Source organism: Sitophilus oryzae, unplaced genomic scaffold, assembly GCF_002938485.1.
Source record: "Sitophilus oryzae breed Bouriz unplaced genomic scaffold, Soryzae_2.0 scaffold_908_pilon_pilon, whole genome shotgun sequence".
In the NCBI taxonomy this organism is placed as follows: Eukaryota; Metazoa; Arthropoda; class Insecta; order Coleoptera; family Curculionidae; genus Sitophilus; species Sitophilus oryzae.
In genome coordinates this window covers 430,434-452,289 of record NW_022147537.1, presented here as the reverse complement: position 1 = coordinate 452,289, position 21,856 = coordinate 430,434, and the positions used below count along the sequence as shown (strand labels likewise).

The 21,856-nt window shown below is 33.0% G+C and overlaps 1 protein-coding gene across 2 annotated transcripts in view; it reads left to right on the top strand.

The window, feature by feature from the left end:
• Window positions 1-18,264, top strand: part of LOC115890711 — a 108,546-nt gene extending 90,282 nt beyond the window's left edge. Inside the window, exons 3-7 of one of the 2 annotated variants that reach the window (XM_030911014.1) lie at window positions 5,509-5,646; window positions 10,091-10,234; window positions 15,874-16,102; window positions 16,209-16,241; window positions 17,233-18,264. In XM_030911014.1, the coding sequence (XP_030766874.1) occupies window positions 5,509-5,646; window positions 10,091-10,234; window positions 15,874-16,102; window positions 16,209-16,241; window positions 17,233-17,627 (939 nt within the window). In that variant the 3' untranslated portion in view covers window positions 17,628-18,264. The remainder of the gene's footprint in view (window positions 1-5,508; window positions 5,647-10,090; window positions 10,235-15,873; window positions 16,103-16,208; window positions 16,242-17,232) is intronic. The other variant, XM_030911015.1, reaches the window with a different exon arrangement.
• The last annotated feature ends 3,592 nt before the right edge of the window (window positions 18,265-21,856 follow it).

Below are 21,856 nucleotides of genomic sequence, written 5' to 3'. Positions count from 1 at the left end.
TTATGTTCTAATTGTTTTTTTATATTTATATTTGAATTCAAATTATTTATTTTTAAAGTTATTCTGATATCTGAATAACTTTAACAAAACATAAAAATAGATAAATTTTACAGTTTATTAAAAATAAATTTTGTTCACAAGCTAGTAATTAAATCACAATATTTTTAATAAAACTTACCTAAATATAGTTAACAGAAATATATAAAAACTAGCTGATGCTATCAACTAATATTTGGAACGATATATTTCTTTATACCGGGTGTTGCCTCGTCGGACGGGACATAGGAAATCCCATGTAAATTTTAACGGGGTCAATTATTGACTTCCCTAATTATTTTAGAGAATAATTCCATTTAGGTTTATTGAAGAGCACTAAAACCCACATTCAAAAGAATAACTTTAGATATTTTTGATTAGCACGTTTACGAGTTATCCCCGATTTCTTTTTAAATATTTCTCCTTTCTAACGGCCCTGTATTTACTTATGAGCACCAGTCAATGCAAAAGATAAGTGTCAACTGAAGTTGTCATTTCAGAAATTTACCTATTTAGTGCTTTATTATTATTGAAAACTCATTCCTACATCGGAAATCTTAAAGATGTATTTATAAATACAAATTAATATGAATTAAAGTAAAATAAAGCAATTGGGTCTGAGTAAGAACAATCTTCGGATTGTCACGGGGTTTTTAACAGGACACTGTCTCCTCAATGAACACCTCAGTAGATTGAAACTAAGAAGAAACGGCGAATGCAGATTCTGTGGGGAAGATGGGGAAACACTAGTACACCTCATCACTGAGTGCGCCGAGACGACAACCATTCGTGCCATGAATTTTGGTACGACTGATATTGGAGAGGGAGAACTACCCTCTATAAAACCGTCCCAGATACTGCCCTGGGACTGTATGATGAGTTATGATTCAAGAAAGGGGGACACAATGGATCTGTAAGGTCGAAGTGATTAACTCCCCTCTCACTCATTCTAAATTCTAAAAAATAAAGCAATCAATTACAAGGTTAATTATAGTATTATTACAATATTCAACAACTTATTAATTTAGGTACTATTAAATTGTTAGAACTTTAGGATTTAAGAAGATCAAATATTCCTCCATCGACTGCTAGACAATAACCCAGGCGATCATAAAATTCTCTTCTTACATTCGCTAATTGGTAAACTGAAATTCTATTGCATTCGGCAGAAATAGCATTTTTTAACTCTTCTAGATTTGGGTATTTTTTATTCTTGTATATATCCTAGTTTTAAATAATATTCTGCATTTAAATTTCGCGTAAGAAATAATGGCCCGATAATATTGTGTCCGAATATCCCCGCCCAAACATTTACTTTCTGTGGATATTGCGTCCTTGTTTCGACAAACCTGTGTTGGTTTTCTTTGTTCCAATATCGATAATTTTGAACATTGGGTTCATTCTTTAAGGTAAACGTGCATTTGTCAGTGAAACATATGTTTTTTAAAAATTTTCTATCCGTGTTTGCTCTTTCCATCATATCAAAACAAAACGCCTGCCGCCGTATTTCGTCCCCATCTTGTAGCTCTTGGTGCTTTTCATATTTGAAGGTAGTATTTATGTCGTTTCAAAATTCGAAACGCTGTAGTGTGATCTATTCCTATTTCATCCTCAAGTTTGCTTGTGCTGATCTTTCCATCGTTCTCTTCCACGCACAATAAAACTTCCAAGTCGGTATCATTTCTTGCATCGTCTCTTCGTTCCTGCCTTGCTTCACATCTGCAGTTATTTATTAGGGTACCTTTGGTGTCAAATCTCTGGATATTCCTTGCGATTGTAGATTTTCCAGGTATCGGTCTATTCGGATACAGAGCAGCAAACATGTCCAACACCTTTTGATAACTATTTCCTTGATAATACCATTTAATCATCAATACTTTTTCTTCGGTAGTGTAATTCATGCCTAATATTTTCGATGTAGGTATGAGTTAGTTAATAATAATAATAATAATAATAAAGCACTAAATAGATAAATTTCTGAAATGACAACTTCATTTGACTGTTATCTTTTACATTGACTGGTGCTCATAAGTAAATACAGGGCCGTAAGAAAGGAGAAATATTTAAAAAGAAATCGGCAATAACTCGTAAACGGGCTAATCAAAAATATCTAATGTCATTCTTTTGAATGTGGGTTTTAGTGCTCTTCACTAAACCTAAATAGAATTATTCTCTAAAATAATTAGGGAAGCCAATAATTGACCCCATTAAAATTTGCATGGGATTTCTAATGTCCCGCTCGACGATGCAACACCCGGTATGTGGAATGTTTCTTTGACTAATAACTGCAAAATTAAAAAAAAATTCTAATATAAAAAATGTTCATGAGAGTGTAATAAAACATTTTAAAAACTTTGTTTATGTGGTTTATTATACAAAAATTGTTATATTTATATTTAAAACACCTTCCTTAAAAAAATTAAGTCCAAATATTAAATCAGTTAAGGTTCTTTCCACTAGACTCTTACTTTACTACACTTTACTCCAACGCCAACACCATAGATCTATTATTTATACCAACTCTCCTCCTACACATCTGCCCACGTTGACCGTTTTAAAATAACACATACACTGAGAAACGTGGCGTTTTTTCCTCTAAACGTCTTCCGAGACAACAGAGGTATCAATCAGAGCGAGGTCATTTATTTAGACGAAAACTCCATTAGCTCACGCTAAAATGGTCTCAAGGATAGACGAACGTGAACGTGTCCAAGCTTAAAATAACTTTTCTTATTAAAAAGGAGAAATTGTCTCTTGTGTCTAACTCTCAGACGAGTTGTAATTTATTTGTGGTAAAAACGGAGTTAATTTGGTGTAATCATGTAATTTGATATAATTAGGTATTGTTTGATTACATTATCATGCTTTGCACAGGGTGTCTTGAGATTTTGAAAACTAACAGGTACGAGGTATACTATATACTATGAGAGGACAAAATAAAATTTGCAATATTAATGGTATACTCTTTTTAATCGACTAATGATTAAATAAATGTTTTATGAACATCTAAAATTATAATTATGGGCCGATTATGTTCTACTAACAAACCCGGCGATTAAAACTATGCTCGCTATCGTAGTTGAACTCATCAAATCAAAGTTTTTTAACTGCAATAATAAGTTATAATACAAGTTAGACCTTGTGAATATATCAAAATATTTACTTTCTTATTTTTATTTTTAGAATTTTCACAAATTATACTTCCTAACCCTTTTAAAATCAATAAATTAATACTCATTGAAATGGAGGCGGATATGTACGGAGCACAAAAACGTATTTGGAAGATATTGAGGGGTTTGAAACGAGATACAAATGAAACAATACAACTAACAACAATTGCAGAAAATACGTGGGAAAATATTTCAGAGACTTATACGCAGAAACAGATGAACGAATGGAAGCACAAGAGACAATCCAAAGAGATAATATAGAAGATCATGCGCAAATCACTTACAAGCAAGTAGAAGAGACAATAAGGAAACTTAAAAATAGAAAATCTCCTAATCAAGATAAAATACCAAACGAGCTAATAAAAAACGCAGGCACGGCTATCATAGAGGAATACACAAAACTGTTTAACATTATATTACAACATAAGAAAATACCAGAAGAATGGAAACAAAGTATAACAATACCCATTTTTAAAAAGGGAGATAAAACAGACCCAGCAAACTATAGGAATACCATTACTGAGCACCTCGCTAAAACTTCTGACTAAGATCATTGCGGACAAAATCTCCTCAATAGTGCCAATAAGCGAGGAACAACAAGGATTCCGAAGAAACCGATCAACTACCGATGCACTATTCATACTCAGGCAACTAGTTGAAAAATCCTTAGAATATAACTCTCCAGCCTATCTATGTTTTATATATTTAACAAAGGCCTTTGATAGAGTCCAACTAAAAGACATCATCACCATCTTGGAAAGCAGTAATGTCTCGAAAGTACTCACAGAACTTATCAAGGACTTAAACACAAACACAACAACCCAAATAAGAACAAACTTTACCTTAACGCAGCATCTTCGAACTACAACTGGTATTCGCCAAGGCGACAGTCTCAGCCCTCTGTTATTCAACACAATCATGGATCAAGTAATAAAAACCGTCAAGAATACTGGATTAGGATATCGAATGGGAGTGCATAAAGTAAACATATTATGCTATGCCGATGACGCAGTACTTATTGCAGAGTCAGAGGACGACCTCCAAAGAATGCTACAACCTTTAACAGACAGGCAGAAAAACTTAACATGCAAATTTCCACAAATAAGACCAAATGCATGACCATTACAAAGGAGTCTCTACGGTGCAAATTGGTGATAAAAAACAAAACTATTGATCAGATAATGTCATTCGAATACCTCGGATGCAAAATTACAAGCTCAGGATTCCTGGAAGAAGAAGTAAGAAAACAAGCCCATAAAGCTGCCGCAATATCAGGACATCTTAAATATCCCATATGGAAAAACAAACATTTGAGTACAGAATGTAAGTCAAGAATATACAAAACCTGCATACGACCAGTGATGACATATGGTGCGGAAACCAGAGCTGAAACATCAGTAACAAAGAGAATCCTACCAACTACTGAAATGAAGACCTTAAGAATGATAACTGGATACACATTGAGGGACAGACAGAGAAATATAGACATAAGAGAAAAGTGCCAAACAAACGACGTTGTCAGATAGATAAGGCAGAGAAGAAGAGAAGATGGAAAAAAATATTGTTTATATTGCCAAACCAGCATGTCAATAGAATGGGCCCCGACAGAATGGCCATAATAATTCGCAACAACATACCTCATGGCAGAAGACCTACTGGACGACCACCTAAACGTTGGCAAGACAGTTGGCAGTCAACCTCGCAAAAGTTGCTTAGACGAGGAGGAAACCGGAACTAAACAAGCGATACGCTTTCCAAAAGAAGAAGAAGAAGAAATTAATACATTTTTCGTATACTCGCTACTTAAAGGATATTTTCCGATGGTGGCAGCACCGGCGGAGAATGCACCAAACCTATAAACTCTGCAGGGCAATAAGCTGTTAAATCCTATGATATATTATGCCTATTAAAAATAGAGATACAGGGAAAGAACTTGATAACCACCAGCCGCCCAGAGAAATAACTTGAGAAGCCCATTTAATTGCGTTATTTTTTTTCAAGCCTTTTTTTTAATTTTTCTGGCTTTCAAAATTTCGTATTTGTTTCATTTCCTGTTACTGTAATTATAGTAAACCTACAAAACATAATCATTACATTAAAACGTAGTTATCACATGTTTACATTCTGAAGCGTTTATCATGTTTTTCTTTTGGACCTTTTATTTTAATTTTTTTATGGCCCTATTTGAATAGACATAACAAAATAAATTTGACATTCTTACTGCTACTTTTTTTATTCTACAAGATGATGTTATCAGATTTCGCAACAAAAATTTTCTTTCAAAACTTTTATTTTGTTTTAGAAACAACGCAGGGAGTTGGGTCTGAAACGCTTTTGGTCAGCTGTCAAAACTTCTAACAGTAGTAGTTCTCAAGGCGACCACGATTCACCAAATCATGAAGCCAAGTCAGGACCTAACTGCTCATTGCCTTTACTTCAGGTAAGTTTATCAAATAATCTGTATCTAAAGTAGATACTTTTTAGTTATTCTTTATACTTCTTTCTTCTTCGTGTGCCTTCTCCTCATTGGAGGTTGGCGCCCATCAATTGGAATTCCTCCCTGTCTTGAGCCAAATGGATAATTGCACTGGCCTCTCCTATATTAAACCACTGGCGCAAATTCCGCAACCAGGAAAACCGTTTACGCCCGATGCCTCGTCGTCCTTCAATCTTTCCCTCAACGATCAGCTGTAGAAAACTATATTTGTTATTTCGAAAAATATGACCAAAATATGCTGCTTTCCGTCTTTTTATTGTAGTTAATAGTTCTTGGTCCTTAAACATTCTTTCTAATACTTCGAGATTTGTTATTCGTTCGGTCCAGGATATTTTCAACATTCGTCGGTATAACCACATCTCAAATGAATCCAAGCGTGACATGGTCCGTGCCTTCAACGTCCATCCCTCGACTCCGTATAACAATGTAGAGAGTACATAGCATTTGGTAGCTCGCCATCGAGTAGTCAGATCAGGTCTCGGTTGCAGAGTAGAGTTTTCATTTTGAAAAAAGTGTTTCTGGCTATTTCAATTCTATGTTTGATTTCTTCATCAGGATCCCATTTATCATTCAGCCAGCAACCCAAGTACTTAAATCTTCTTACCCTTTCTATATTTTGATCTTCCACCTGTATCCTGATATTTTCGATATTTTGTTTGCTGATAATCATAAATTTTGTTTTGTTCATATTTATTTTAAGACCATGACTCTGACTAATACTGCTAACTCTGTCCACCAGGCATTGCAAATCCTTCTCATTGCCAGCTAGGAGCACCGTATCGTCAGCATATCGGATGTTATTAATAGGTTTACCATTCCTTACCTTTATTCCCACTTCTAAATCTTCCAACGCCTCCTGGAATATCGATTCAGAATATAAATTAAACAGAAGTGGCGATAATATACATCCTTGTCTGACACCTTTAAGAATTTCTATATCCGTTGTTGACATATTTCCGATTTTTATATAAGCTGACTGATTCCAATATAAGTTTCTAATGATTCTGATGTCTTTGCCATCTAACCCAATCCGCTTCAGTAAATGTATCAGCTTGTCATGTTTCACGTTATCAAATGCCTTCTCATAATCTATGAAACATGCGAAGGCACTTGTCTGCTGATCGAGGCAGTTTTGGACTAAAACCTGTATTGAGAACAAAGCATCTCTGGTTCCCAGCCCACTTCTAAAGCCGAATTGAGTTTCACTTATATTTTCGTCTATCCTTCTCCATAGTCTAGAGTGAAGGACACGCAGAAACACTTTTAATGTATGACACATAAGGCTTACCAGACGATACTCATTGCATCTTTTGGAGTTTGACTTTTTAGGGAGCGTTACAAATGTGGATTGCAGCAATTGTGTCCAACACCGGAGAGATACCTTGCGGTTAAAGTATTATTTTATCTACTATATTTGATATAAGGCAATTTTAACAGTTGCTCTGAAAAAAAAACATTATCCTATCAATTCGATAACGTTTGTTGTCCTACTCTAGGTTATAAGGCTCTAAATTTATTCTCCTCTCAAATGGTTTGAAATTATTTTCAACTTTATTTAAATTACATATTTTCTCGACTATTATTTCAATCGATTAGCCTTTTAGTACTGAAAGTCGCTGAAAATAACATTAATTTATTCATTTTTCGCTTCATGAATATGCAGAAACGACGCCGTTTGAATATAAATACTAATTTTATTTTTGTTAAAATAAGCTTGCAAATGCCGATAGCTAAATCAGATTTATTTTATTTCTTGTATAAATTAATTCTAGTTTTAGGTATAATAAAATTAATATATTTTTTATTTGTACTTTTTTATTGAATGTTAGGTACGATGAGGCAGTGACGAATGTAGGTAGTGATGAGCGAAAATGGTCTTCATAGGATTATATCAAATGACTTAATCACCATTAAATATTGGTGCGATTCGAGCCTCCTGAGTCTCAACATTTCTAAAACTAAAGCTTTGTCGGATAAAAACTCGCTGCAGCCTTTTGTACTTAACAACACCACCATTGACGTCGTAAAACCTGTAAAATTCTTAGGGCTTGTTGTAGACAATTCTCTGAAATGGGACATGCATATCGACACTTTGTCGAAAAAATTGAGCTCTGCCTGTGTTTTGCATTAAGATCTGTTTCTAAGGAGCTTAACTTGTCCTGTTTATTATGCACTTTTTGAGTCGCACCTCAGATATGCCCTGCCTTTCTGGGGTACGTCTTATGCGACTCACTTTGACCGCATTTTCAAGCTCCAGAAGAGAGCTGTTCGATATTCACTGGGACTAAACAGCAGAACTCATTGCCAGGACTTTTTTAAAAAATTAAAAATATTAACCCTTCTTTCCTTATTTATATTTGAATCCGTTTGACTAATAGGTAAGCATGTATCAGCTTCTCAAGAAAGGCGGAGCAAGATCTTTATCTACCTACCCCACGCTCAGAGTTAGTTAAAAGTTCAATATTATACAACTCGGAAAAAATGCACAATCACCTGCAATTTGAAACCAAATCCATAACATCATTTTCTTCATTTCGCAAGGCATTGAAATCTTATTTACTAGATAAGGCTTTCTACGCTGTAAATGACTTATATTTTGATAATCGAATTTGATCTTGTAAACACTGGTCTAATGTTTGCTATTACTATATTTACCAATGACATCAAAATGGATTTATCTAGAGGTCATTGATATTTAGTATAAACTTACCAAATATTTTTGAATCTTATTTTTATTTTTCTTATTCTTTGACTTTGTTAACATTTATAAATGTTTATTTTGAACAAAAAGACTGACAATGTTATTTGTATATTGTTTTGTATTCTCTTCTCTCTTTTGTTTTTTTTTTGTTTACTTTGTTTGTTTACTTTACCTTTGTCTACAAATTGTAAATTTTTTTGAAAATAAAGGCATTAATTTATGGTCTTGCACATAAGCATTGCCATTAAATTACTTAAAATACTATTTATTTAAAGATTTTCTATCTAGAAAGAATAATTTCCATTGTTTCAGTGAGCCTAATAGGCAAAAATTCTACATTTTTATTGATTTTGGATAAACATTTTTATTATAAACAAATAAATAATATTTTTCGATAATATAATATATTATTATATAGAAATTATAAGTAATTATACTGCGACCTTCATGTAATATTCCGGAAATAAATTTTCGTAGTATAACGAATCATAAAGTCGAAACAGCCATTAACAGAAAGATTTTACTGTTATTGTATTCGTAATGACGAACGAACTGTTTCTATATTGATTTACTGTGGTTTTATATGAAGTTATTTTCACAGTACCAAACTAGCAATTTTATAGACTTTTAAATCATTCTATTTGTTCTTGTCATTGATATTAATATGAGTTTCTATCGTCTTGGTTACGCTAACTATAAATAGAGTTATAACTCACTTGGGACATTATTAATGAGAACTAAGATGCCATAATTCCCTCTACCTTTTATAGGTTACAACCATGAAATACAAAAGAGATTTTTAGTAATAATATAAAATGAAAAGCACTCATCTAACTACTCTAGTCGTAATAATTTATTTACATCATTAATGTCACATATTATAATAAATTTACAAGAGAACACACACAAACACACAAAGTTTTATCGACATACTCTACTACAATATTTTTCTGTCCCAGCCACTGAAGGTATATTTTATATTCCTTTTGGTAAATGGATGTACTATTAGATAGAAGTAATGCTTGCCGTGCTTCTTCAGCTTTTTCTAATATTTTCTCCATTTTAATGGAAACGTACTCGAACGTGTGCCGAATTCATGCAAAAGAGTTTTAAATAAAAAACTAAACTCTAACTGAAATAAGCTAATATTAGTGAAAATATGAATTAGTTTGTAAAAATCTGACAGTTTTGGGGCTAAGGAATGTTTTCCCGGTTTTTTTATTATCATAAAACATGCCAAAATTCAAACAAGTTCCAAAATGTGATTTGGTTGATGATTCTACCTTTTAAATAAACATTGAATCATTAGAAAATATTAAATTTTAGTCATGTTTTTAAACAATACGTCCTATCAATATACTTGTGAAATCTATCTCCAGAGCGTTAAGACATGGAGAGAAAATTTAGGGATCTTCGAGGCGTAATATCTCAAAAACAATCAGATTAAATCTATTTATTTTTTAATGATAATAGATGATAGATAATAATTTAATTAATTCAGTCATTGTTGTTCACTCTGTATTAAACACTAATGGAGTAAGAATTGCTCTTCGTTTTCAGTTTTTCTTTCTACAATCATCTAAATCGAAGTACCATTTTTCTTTCTCAAACACAGCAAACTGTGCCTGATTTATTAACAATCCTCTCCCTTATTTCGGGTCTCTAATGTCGATTTATTTCGTATAGGTCTGGCCGAGTTCGGACTCACCCCGCGGCGAGGCCGACGGGCAGAGCTTCGTTTTTCCTGAGTACGCTGACGACAACGTTTCGCAACATTCAACCTGTCTGGACGTGATCAATCACACGGATTCTGGCATTGATTCAACACAAGTAAGATTGAATTAGTTATCTGTAACGATAGTGTTTATAAGACTGTTTCAAAAAAATCGACTATTTTTTTAATTATATCGGAAATGTTGTTGGAAAAAAATTTAAAATTTGATTTTTGTTTTGGATGTTATTCAAATGGAAAATAAAAATTTTCGATTTTTTTTAGTCATTTCCAACAACCGAAAGCACGATATTTTGTTATTGGTGCATAATTTCGCTGTCTACGAGTGACGTTTTTTCTTTCTATATTGAAACAATAAAAAGTGTGCTGTAAACAAATTAGTAATTATTTTTCGTTTGTTTTCTTATTATTTTTACGTTTTTCAATTATGAGAAAAAAAAAAACAGTTAATAGAGCATGAAAAATATTTAACAGTTAATATAGTTAAAAATAAAACAAAAAGTTTTATTCAATTAGCATATACCCTCAAAACCTTCCCGGAAAAGATACAGTCCTCGAAAGGTTAAATAAAAATAACATACATATTTTATTTATTCTTAAAAATATTAGTATACCGTTCTTCCTGAGATTTGGTACTTTTACAAACATTTTAATGACAAAGCGAATGGATATCGCATAAAGTTCCATAACAGCCCTGAAAGGGTACTGTCTATTAGGGTAGGGAATACTACTTGTGGTAATCCTTTTATCTTTATAGATACATTAATTTCAACAAATAGCATAAAAAGCTAGCTTTTTTTACGTAAAAAAGATGGTCTTCGTTTAGTTCGAAACGGTAAATATTTTTTAAGATATTTGCGTTTAAAGATTATGATGCATCGATTTTAGTATTTAGTAATAAAGTGATAAATTATTGTAAAGAAATTTTAAATAAAGAAATAATCTCGTGACATTTCTAATATTAAAATCGATGTTTCGGAACTCTTTAAACGCAAATATCTTGAAAACCGTTCACCGTTTTGAACTAAGCAAATAGCACCTTCTTTACATAAGAAAGGTTTCTTCTTCTTCTTCTTATCACGCCCTCTCCTGCCAAAGGTTGGCGATCTAAATTGCAATTGTGGCTCTGGAAACTGCAGCCCGGAAGATTTCCGCAGACGAACGTTCAAACCCTCTCCTTAAATCTTTTAGCCATGAGTTCTGGTGTCTTCCTACTGATCTTTTCCCTTTCACTTTACCCTCTATTATGAGGCGCAGTATTTCGTATCTATCACCTCTGATCACATGACCCAGGTATTACATTTTTCTTTCCTTGATGGTGTTCAGTATCTCTTTTTGTTTCTGCATGCGCATGGAGTACTTTATCGTTGGTGATCCTTTGTACCCATGAAATTTGCAGCATCCGTCTGTACACATGCCTTTCGAAGGCTTCTATTCTCTTTTCGGTCTGTGAATTTACTGTCCAGCTCTCACATCCATAAAGTAACACAGAGAAGACGTAGCATCTGGCCATTCGAGTTCTGAGTTCTGCACTGAGGTCTCGTCTTGTAAAAAATGATTTCATACTCACGAAGATTTTTCTCGCTTGCTCAATTCTTGAAAATAGTTCTCTTTTCGGGTCGCACTGACTATTGATGTTAGCTCCTAAATACTTTATTAAGAAAGGTTTAGCTTTAATTAATAAGGATAAAAGAAGTACCACTAGTAGTATTCTCTACCCTAATGGAAGGTACCCTTTCCGAGCTGGAAATTTATACTATCGCCTTGCGCTTTGGCATTATAATGTGTGTAAGATTGTTGGCATTAGAATGTGTGTAAATGTTAAGAAAAACTTTTTTATTTTTTCCTTTTGTCAGAAATGGTTTTATAAAAAAGAATAATAAAATTAATCTCAATTTCAAGACAACCCTTTTTTCTGCACAGTCCACTGTTACTGTTTTGTAATAAATTATATTACAAAGCGTTAATTGAATTTAACAAAGTTTATTTGATGGTAGCCCAGTTCAGCGGGGGGCGAAAAACAAAAATTCAAATTAATTTCAATTTGGGGCTTGAAAAACCGACGCCACAGCAGTAAATTCACGTTCTAACGTAGATTAATTGAGTTTAAAAGTTGAAACCGAGAGGTCTAAGATCGGATAGTTTAAAACTTTAATGTTCTTTGTTCTTTTCGTCGGTTTTTTTCTCTATTTTGATCCTTATTTACTGCTGTTTTTGTAAGTTTTGAAAACCCAAACAGAAGTGACTCACCATAACTTAAAAATTCATAAATTTTAAAAAGTGTTTATCAGGGTTGATATAAAATGTTTTTTTTATTATTTTATATTTATTTTTACGCCTTCGTTCCGTTTGAAAAAATTGAGTTAATGATTAAAAATACGGTTTAGACCTCTTTTAACCGGTCAGGAAAAGTCGCGACAAAATATTAGACGATCAAATCTATTTTTCCAAAGCTCCCTGATTAAAAAACTAGTAGTTTTGACATAGCCACGGCTCTCTAGATTGAAATTTAAAATGTAATTTTTTAATTGAAAATGCCGAAAGTGAATGAATTTATTTTGAGGCTAGTTTTTTACAGATGAAAATATTTGCTCTACAATACAATGGAAAAACAAATAAAAATCATATGCTGACCAAATTGACTTTTTAGTAACAGCAGATCGATTGTTATCGCAACTTTAGCATTATTTTAAAATAATTGAAAAAAAAAAGGTACGCACCAACTTTATCGGGGGGAGTCGGTCTCACTGTTGTAATTACATGTACATTTTCCTGGCAGTAGCTGGCAGTTGTTGGCATCAGTCTTATGACACTCGACTATCATTATATGGCAGATATAGGCAGTCGTTGGTCTTGGCAGTCACAATTTTTTTTTGGGAAAATAAAAACTTAGATGACAAATGTGGATAAAGTTTGAAAATAAATATCTTCATTCAGAACCTCGCAATTATTGGAATAAATTAGTGGTTTCAATTACACTTTATACTTTTCAGTTTACGATCATTCAAAAGGTCTAAAAAAACACAATTAAAATTAATAGAATATTCTAGCAACAGCTTTCAGCTTTCAGTAGTCAGTCGTATCCATAGAGAAAGCCTAATATTTAGCTTATAAAACAATAAACTTTTGATTTTTAACCACAATTTCTCTTGACGGATGATAATCTAAGGCAAAAATGACCCAAGTAACAAAATTCCGACTTCCGACTAGTTTTGACTACGCGCAACGTTGAAATTGGTACTTTTCCCCACCCTATGCATACCCAAACCTCAAATTACGTAGGCAAAACGTCGCTACGACATTGCACTTTAACAGTTGTATATTTTGACCCTTAACAACGTTGGTAAACGTTGTAGGACACAACGTTGTTAGAAGTTGGGTTTTATACCGTTGTCATTACGTCGCCAGAGGGCATGTTCTTGTACTACAGAATATCAAACGTAGTACAACGTTGTGCAACGTACTTTTAAATTACGAGTATAAGTACAAGCTAACTACAACGTAATACAACGTTTCATTAAACGACCCAAAGCAACTTCAAAATTATAACCACTACGTTGGGTTACGGCGACGAGCGCGACGATATCGAATTCTCTACTGTACTGTCACAGAGCAATTGGTTAGATATTTCTTCTGTGGTACTTACTGTGTAAAGCGCAAAGAAGATGTATAGGAAAAAAGTATATAAATACTCTACAACTTTTTATAGAAAAAGGAAAAAGTATTTAGAAGAAAGTCAGTGAGCAAGTCAGTGTCCGAAAAATGAAGTGGAAATAACGAGTTTAGGTTCGTCATCCACATCCTCGCAATCATGTATCGAAGGAACGTCCACTTCAGTTTTGAAAAGTAATAGTGCTACTAATGGTAGCTGATCATCAATGGATATTATAGAAATAAATAACAGTACACCTGAAGCCCATACAATAGAGGAATACTATAAGAATAATGATCCTCCAGAAGAGCAGTCAACTACTGAAGTTCATACTGACGTCCTTTCGACAAAAATAAAAACAATTTTTAAGTCAGTGGAGTGTAAAAAATAATATATCCCATTCAGCTGTAAAGCAGCTTTTAAAAGGATTATCATCTTGTGGTATAAAAGGGCTGCCGATTGATGCACGAACAATTCTTCAAACACCAACAACTATTTGTATAAAATGTATATATGGCTTTTTTAACAATAAATAAATAGAAATACTGATCTAATGTCCGCGATCTTATTAACGAGTATGTGACCACCACCACCATAGTATGACCCAGCTTTATTCTTTATTTTATTGTTCCTAGGTAAAAAAGAGCACTGTAAGAAGGAATTTTCTTATTTACCTCCTAGATGTGGGTAGGGTTCAGAGGTCCTATTTCGTCAAAGCAGGTGTCAATTGGTTGACAATTGGTTGAGTTGACCAAGTTGACATAGATGGCCCAAAATTAATACAACTTATCTTTTCGTACGTTGTGGACGAATCGAATAAAAATATCAGAAACCACAAAATACTGCGAATTTCGTTAAAAAACTGTATCTGTTAGGGTTGTAAGCTAATTTTCCTGATAGATTTCGCATATTTGTCTCAAAATTAAAAAAAATTAGGTTAACCAAGTAAACTATAATTTTAAAATTAAAACTAAGAAATAAAACGGAGTTTTGCCATATTTCGAAGTATCATGGTCACTTTCAACAGTAAACTAATCTTGGTTGATGGATTTCTATTTCCGACATCTCAAAACTTTGCAGATTTGTCGAAGTTAAATTCACCTAGTTATTTCTTAATGGAGCATAATATATCCCATTTCTAATTCATACATCATCAGCCATCACCAAGTTAATCGAAATCAATGTTTTGGTTTCCCCATGGTTGAATATAGTAATATTTGACGAATATTTTTAACTCTAACCTCAAAATATCGAGAATCGGCATGCAAAACAACATTTAGCACACGACGTACTACGTCGCCTCAAGTAACGTTGTAGCGATACTAAAAACATCCACCATTCATCCACCATGGTACAAATATGGGTCGCTTAGACGTCACGTCGACGTTGTCCGACAACGTTGGGTTGCTCCTAGCGACGTTGTGATTACGTTGAACAACGTATTTTTGCTACTTGGGGACATTCCTCGCAAATTTTGAAGTATAATTAGTGGAAATGTTAAAAGTTTGTTAACTTTTTCTACTAATTGGAAATGACTACCACTAATTTTGGCGTTCTGAATGATTCCATTGAAATTAAAGGAACAAATTTCTACTCTAATTGAAACCACTAATTTTGAGGTTCTGAATGTAGCTTAATAGTAATTAATTTTAATAAAAGTAGTTTTAATAAAAACATATTTTCATTAATTTGTTCTTTTTGAAGTTAAAAATATTTGATTTAACATCTTCTTTTTGTTGTTAATGCTAATCTGGACGAGACCTCCATTATTTACGCCGAATCCAAACCGTGGTTTTCGGCCATATCATTGTCAATAGTTTAATCGACTCTTACTCACGATATATCTGATCTCCTCCGGCCAAAAACCGGCGGGAATCAGCAGTGTATTATCACCAGAGTTTCCAGACGGTTACCCGTCCATCTACTCGCGTCTTCTAATGTCGCTTAACTTGATTGGGTAATTTATCGGAAAGCGGGTGCCCTGTCCTGTTTAAATTGTCTCTATGTGGTAATAAGACATAATCATTTTTTTTCTTTTTAACATTTTAATGATAATAATATAATGAGACAAAAAACTGCTTTTAGGTGTCTCCATTGCCTCCACCTGTCATAACATCTCCAATACCCTCACCGACTCCAAGTGGCAGAAGACCAAGCAGCACCCTGCTCCATCCGGACCATGCTAGACTTTTCCGACTGTATCCAGTGTCATCGCCGGATCAGACCTCCATAGAGGATATTTCCGATCACCAAAATAATCCAGTACTGTCACCGTCATCTTCTACTACGTCATCACTGACATCGGTGGCTGCAGGTAATGATTGGTGGCATTTTAGTATATATTTGTTGAGTGGAAAATTGTTAAAATGTGTCTTTTAATATACAGGCAGTATTGTATTATTGGAATATTTTTTTGCAAGCTGGGGAGTATCTTAATCATCAGTTCATCTCAGGTTAGTTGCTTTTTGATTTATTTAATCATTTTTAATCAACAACCACATACATATATGCAATATATTTTAACTAATATAACTTAATTGAAAATATTTTAATCACTTCCTCATCATTTTAGATTGTATAGTCGCTAAACATTTTTCCAAAAAAGGGTTTTTGTTGATTTATTCTTTTAATTTCCAATTACGGATTATTTTAAATCAGTTTGTCTCAATTTCAATTAATCTTTGTGAAAAAAAAACTTCAAAAACTTTTTTAATCTATACGCAATGTAAAAAAGGTTGCTTATACTTATACACAAATTATAGCAATCGGTCTACATCAACCTAAAATTTAATCTGGCTTTTAAATTAATTTTAGGTTACTTTGAAACGTTCTGAAACTTTTAGTACATAAATAATTTTCTGAAGCCTCTTTTTTAAACTTATTTTTGTATACTTCAAATTAATATTTTACATAAAGCTTTTTACCATAATATTAACTGAATGTTTTACACAAAAGAACACAGTAGTTACAGCAATTTTAGCATTAAAAGCATGTGTCTGCTTTGTTTCTCATCGACATACCTATAAATATACATAAAACATACCAATAATACATCCTACATTCTACAAAGGCCTTTGATGCTAAAATTGTTATTAATTGGTACAGTCTTCCACAAAAGCGAATATCTCCAACATAAATAAAACTATTGAGATAAATCAAAAAACAAACTATCTTGGAGAGACGCATCTTAATTATAAGGTAGTTTTAAAAACTCTTTTTAACCATTCAACAAGGTCATTCAAACTTTTACCAAAACAACAACGTTTTGTTTTCCATCGTATATCAGGCGGATAGAGGACCTTAAGCGAAATAAAAAATATTTAGCTACAAATTGTTTAAAAAATCACCAAAATCATAATTGCAAACTTTAAGTTATTGTTTTTTCTGCAAAATATATTTTATTTTTTAGAAGCTGCTCATTAGTTTATATTTTCCCGTTCTTAGGTGTTGTAGCAGGCAACTCCCTTGCCGGTAACTCCCTGGCAAGCAACTCCACGGACAGCCGTCGTCGTTCCTCCACCATGACAACTAGATACTCCCTCTTCGATGCCCTTGACCTCGAATACGCCCTCCTCAGAGCCGCAGCTAGGGGCAGCGTGGGTCCATACTCACTCAGCGAGAGCCTGCACAAACTCACCTTCACTCAGAGCCTAGCCTTCCCAGCACTGGCTCGAGGACTGGCCGGTAAACGAAGGAGATCACAGCAAAACAACAATAGCACACCTCTGGATACTGGTGATAGTGGATTGAACGCTTTCGCCAAAGTGATCACTGTGCTGGTGCTGGTGTTGGTAAGCGTTTTAGTGTTCGCGGTGGTGTACAAGTTTGTGAGGACGTGAGGGTTACTTCTGGCTCCCGGAGGAGCAAGAAACAACAGGTTTGTGATTGGGAGGAACACAAGTAGTGACGGTCGAGGTGTTAATGGTTTTTTGTAAGACTTAATTGAGTTTTTGGTTGTTAGATTCGGTGAACTAGGAATACAGATGTATTAAAAATATAAACTTTGGGACGGAGTTTTTTCAATTAGTAATACTAATAATAGCGCCTGTGTTTTTAATAGATATTATGATAAATTAAATTTTATAGTATGAGGGAGAAAAAAACTTTTGACATTTTCGAATATGGTTTATTTGGTTATTAAAATTTCAACATGCGATCATAACGACAATTTAACTCCAAAAACCAAGTATGTGGTACCAAATTATTCGTAAAAAACATCTTTTTCCAAATATGCTAATGAACCACCATTCCATTCCATTTCAAAAATAAAAAAAAAATTAGATATACTTAAAAATACGACTTGGGCATATTGTAACTGGTCAAGACAAGACACTAAAAACATTACACGATCAAATTAATTTTTCCAAGGCTCCTTGATTATAAATTATGGTTTTTAACACAGACATAGAGACATTCTAGATTTTTTCTAGAATCTAATTTTGTTTTAAGCAAAAATGTCAAAAGTTGACATATGATATGTCATTCTATTCAGAGTAACATTTTCTATCGAATAAAGTAAAAAAATACCGAGGGTGTCATTTAAAAATTAAAAGTTGTAGTCATTTCCGGTGAAACAGAAAGTGACCGAAACCAACTGAATATCATATACTAACATAGGTACCAAATCTCGTTTTTATATCTAAAAATATCTTTATATCGTTTTAAATGATTCGTCAGCTCAGTTAGCTGTCTATTATAAACAATTTTTATATTATTTTTTTATTATTTCGATTAAAATTCGTTTCTAAAAACGCTATTTTAGTGTTACTAAACAACTTAATAAGGTGTACAAAGAATGCCTATGGTCCAAATTCGACCATACATTGTGATAGTTCTAAAAGGAATATATGCTTTAAATTATATTTAGATTTAATCAATATAAATATATATTTGTAAGATCAAACAGTATTTAACTCAATGGAGATTATCGTGTATAAGACTTGTATAAGATCTCCCAACTTTGGCTCATAAATAATGTAAAAAATAAATATATCTTGCGCAAAAATTTGTATAAATAAACCTACCCTATCTCTATCAGATTTTCTTGTTAATATTTGTTATTTATTAATATTTGTACTATTGTCCTCTATTTTTTTACGCTGATGTAATGATTGTAACTTACACCTTCTTGTAACCATTGTTATTCCTATAAGCTTTAAAATACTGTAAAAATAAAATATTCTATTTCTTATCCTGTTTTTTATTATTACTTTTTTAATTGTGTTTAGAAAAATTTTTAAGGAATAATTAATAAAAATACCAATAAACCAGATATAGTTTATTTCTTACTAAGTATAGGTTCTAGACATAACGTCCTACTTATTTTTTAATGATTATGTTTATCAAAACTAATGACAGTTTAATTTTATACACAAGAAAAATAATAAACATAAAGTTGGAATGATAAAAAGTGTAAAAAATTAAAATTACTAATAAAAAATCATTTTTGTACAACATACTATTCATTTAATTTTATTTTGTGAAAAAAAATTTATAAAATTGGTTATTCCACCACATTTGTTGCGTGTTTATTAGAAATATTAAAAAAAACTTTGTACAATAATACAAGTAAACAAAAATGAGTTTGTAATGAGGAATTTCATAATAGATCAACAGATTGTATAAGTCTATGTTTTATAAAAGAGATAACAACTACATATTATATGCTATATTGTCTAAAAAGTTCTGTAGTACAGCTTTGCGCGTTATTAGTCTAATCATTTAACAGAGTTTCGAAAAATCCAAATGATATGTAAATTTAACACCTAGTTTATAACAAAGCCATTCCCAAGTAGCATCTATCTGGCTTCGAACTAAATCTGACCTGAAGCGACGTCAGACTTTGTGCAAATTTAGGTCGGGTGCTCGTGATACGACCTGTGACGTCGCTTTTCTATTAAAAGCGACGTCGTTGGATCCGAGTCGGTAAATCCAACGATCTGTCGACGTACAAAATAACAACGTACCATTTTTATTAATTTCCCAACGTCGTTCCCACGTTGGCTTCCACGACGTACATATACTTGAACTAGCCCGACGTCTACCCGTTGTCCGAATAGGATACGTCTCACTGATAATCCCTAAACTAACGTCCAATTATATTTTGTTGTATTTTATGTTCATAGTTATAACCTAATTTACGTATCTCTATTTATGTCCGTAAATACAACCTATTAAGTAGCATTTGCGACCTAATGAACATCATGAATATAACCTAATAAAAAGTTTTTGTAAACAAACTTAAATTTTTTATTATGCCTAAAAAAACACTAAAAAGGCATTTAGACATTCATCTACATTACATTGACAGAAAGAGGTCGAGGCTTTTGCAAAATAATAATGGTAGTAGTGATGTCTTGCCTCCACCCGTAAATGCTTTTTATCCGGAAGAAATGCTGCATTACACTGGTGCATCTTAATTTCATTTTTTAGCTTAGGATACCAGCAGACCCCATCCTCCTCCGACATGTGAGGTTAGGCTTAAAAAAGTGGCTGCCCATTTTTTTAACGAGAAAACAAAAACTATAATATAGTTGCACAAATCCACAAATCACTGATACGCAAAACGCAAAGTGAGGTTACGTGGCGTACGTTGGAATTATATACGTCATAATACGATTGCCGGTTGTCCGGTTTGATGACTTCGGTCGTGTGAGACGACTAATGTTGGAGACCCGGTCGAAATTGGTATATTGGTAGTTCATATTAAGTCGGACACAGAAATCCGCCATTCTTAACACGTATCCGATTGTCAGCCATTTTAAAATCGTTTTTTGTTTTTAAAATTTATATTCACATTTCGATTTCTAGTAGAATAATATTGATAAGGTTGAGTTTGGGGGGAACCACAGTACAGTTTTATGATTAAACCAGCTAGAAAATTAAAAAAATATTTTGCGAGTTACTTTTTTATAGATATTTTTATTTCATAAATCTACCTAATTTTGAAGGCGCCCGTTGTTTTCCGGAGTATTTTAATCAGATATATCAAGAAAGTGACTTCCGTTGACAAAACTGATGTCTGGATTAATGATTCCGAATTATTAAAATATGAAATTAAATAGGCACTTATAGTTATATTCGAGGAGTGATTATGAATCCATTTGTAATTAGGTAGTTTGGTTAGGTTTTTATGTATTCTTGGTAGCGAATATGATACCAAACGTAACGTAAGTGCTTAGCGACGAATTTTAAGTGACTAAAATCCAAGGTAATATGACGTTGGTAATTGATAGAATTACATTCCCTATTAGGTCAGATAGCGACGTCGAGGCGACCCGAATCTGTATTCCCCATTTAGGTGCAAATAAGGGTCGTCAGGCGGTCGAACCGACGTTGGTACCCGACGTCGGGTTTATTGAACGCGACGTATACCCGACGTTAGATAACGTCCAAATGCTACTTGGGATTATTATTTATCAGAAGGATGTATGATTGTAAAACCTACTGTTTGCAGTTTCATGTAACACGTTTTTTTATGCACAATATCAACTATAAAAAAATGTAATATAACTGGTAAAAATAATATTTTAAAACAGCTACCATGATGTCAATTCGATCTTTAATATATGAATATGAAAATAGTACCGTATTATCGAAAAAAAATCGTCGTCGAAGACGGTTGAGGAATGATAATCGATAACAATTATAGTGAGGTCAAAAGTAAATGGTGTTTCTTAAAATAGAAGAAAGACCTTTTCTTGGAAATAAATTTGTATGTCTGTAGCGTTGTGTCTATCCTTCTTAATCTTATTATAATTAGTTTTAGTTTTGGCAAGTTTTATGTAAATTTGTAGTAAATGACGTCTAGAGATTGACCTCGCTAAAATTATTATCGATTGTCATTCCCCAGCCGTCTCTAACACAATTTTTTTTTGATCATAAGGTATCAGACTATGATTTTTTGAAAAAAAAAGAATTACCTCATTTTTTTTGTCTATAGGTGATATTGACATGTAATAAGCAGTAGAAAATTATTATATTATATTTTTATACACGCCATAGTTTGAGTCTCGTAGTTAGAAGCATTCAGTAGAAATATAAATATTCACAGAGTGGACCAAGAAAC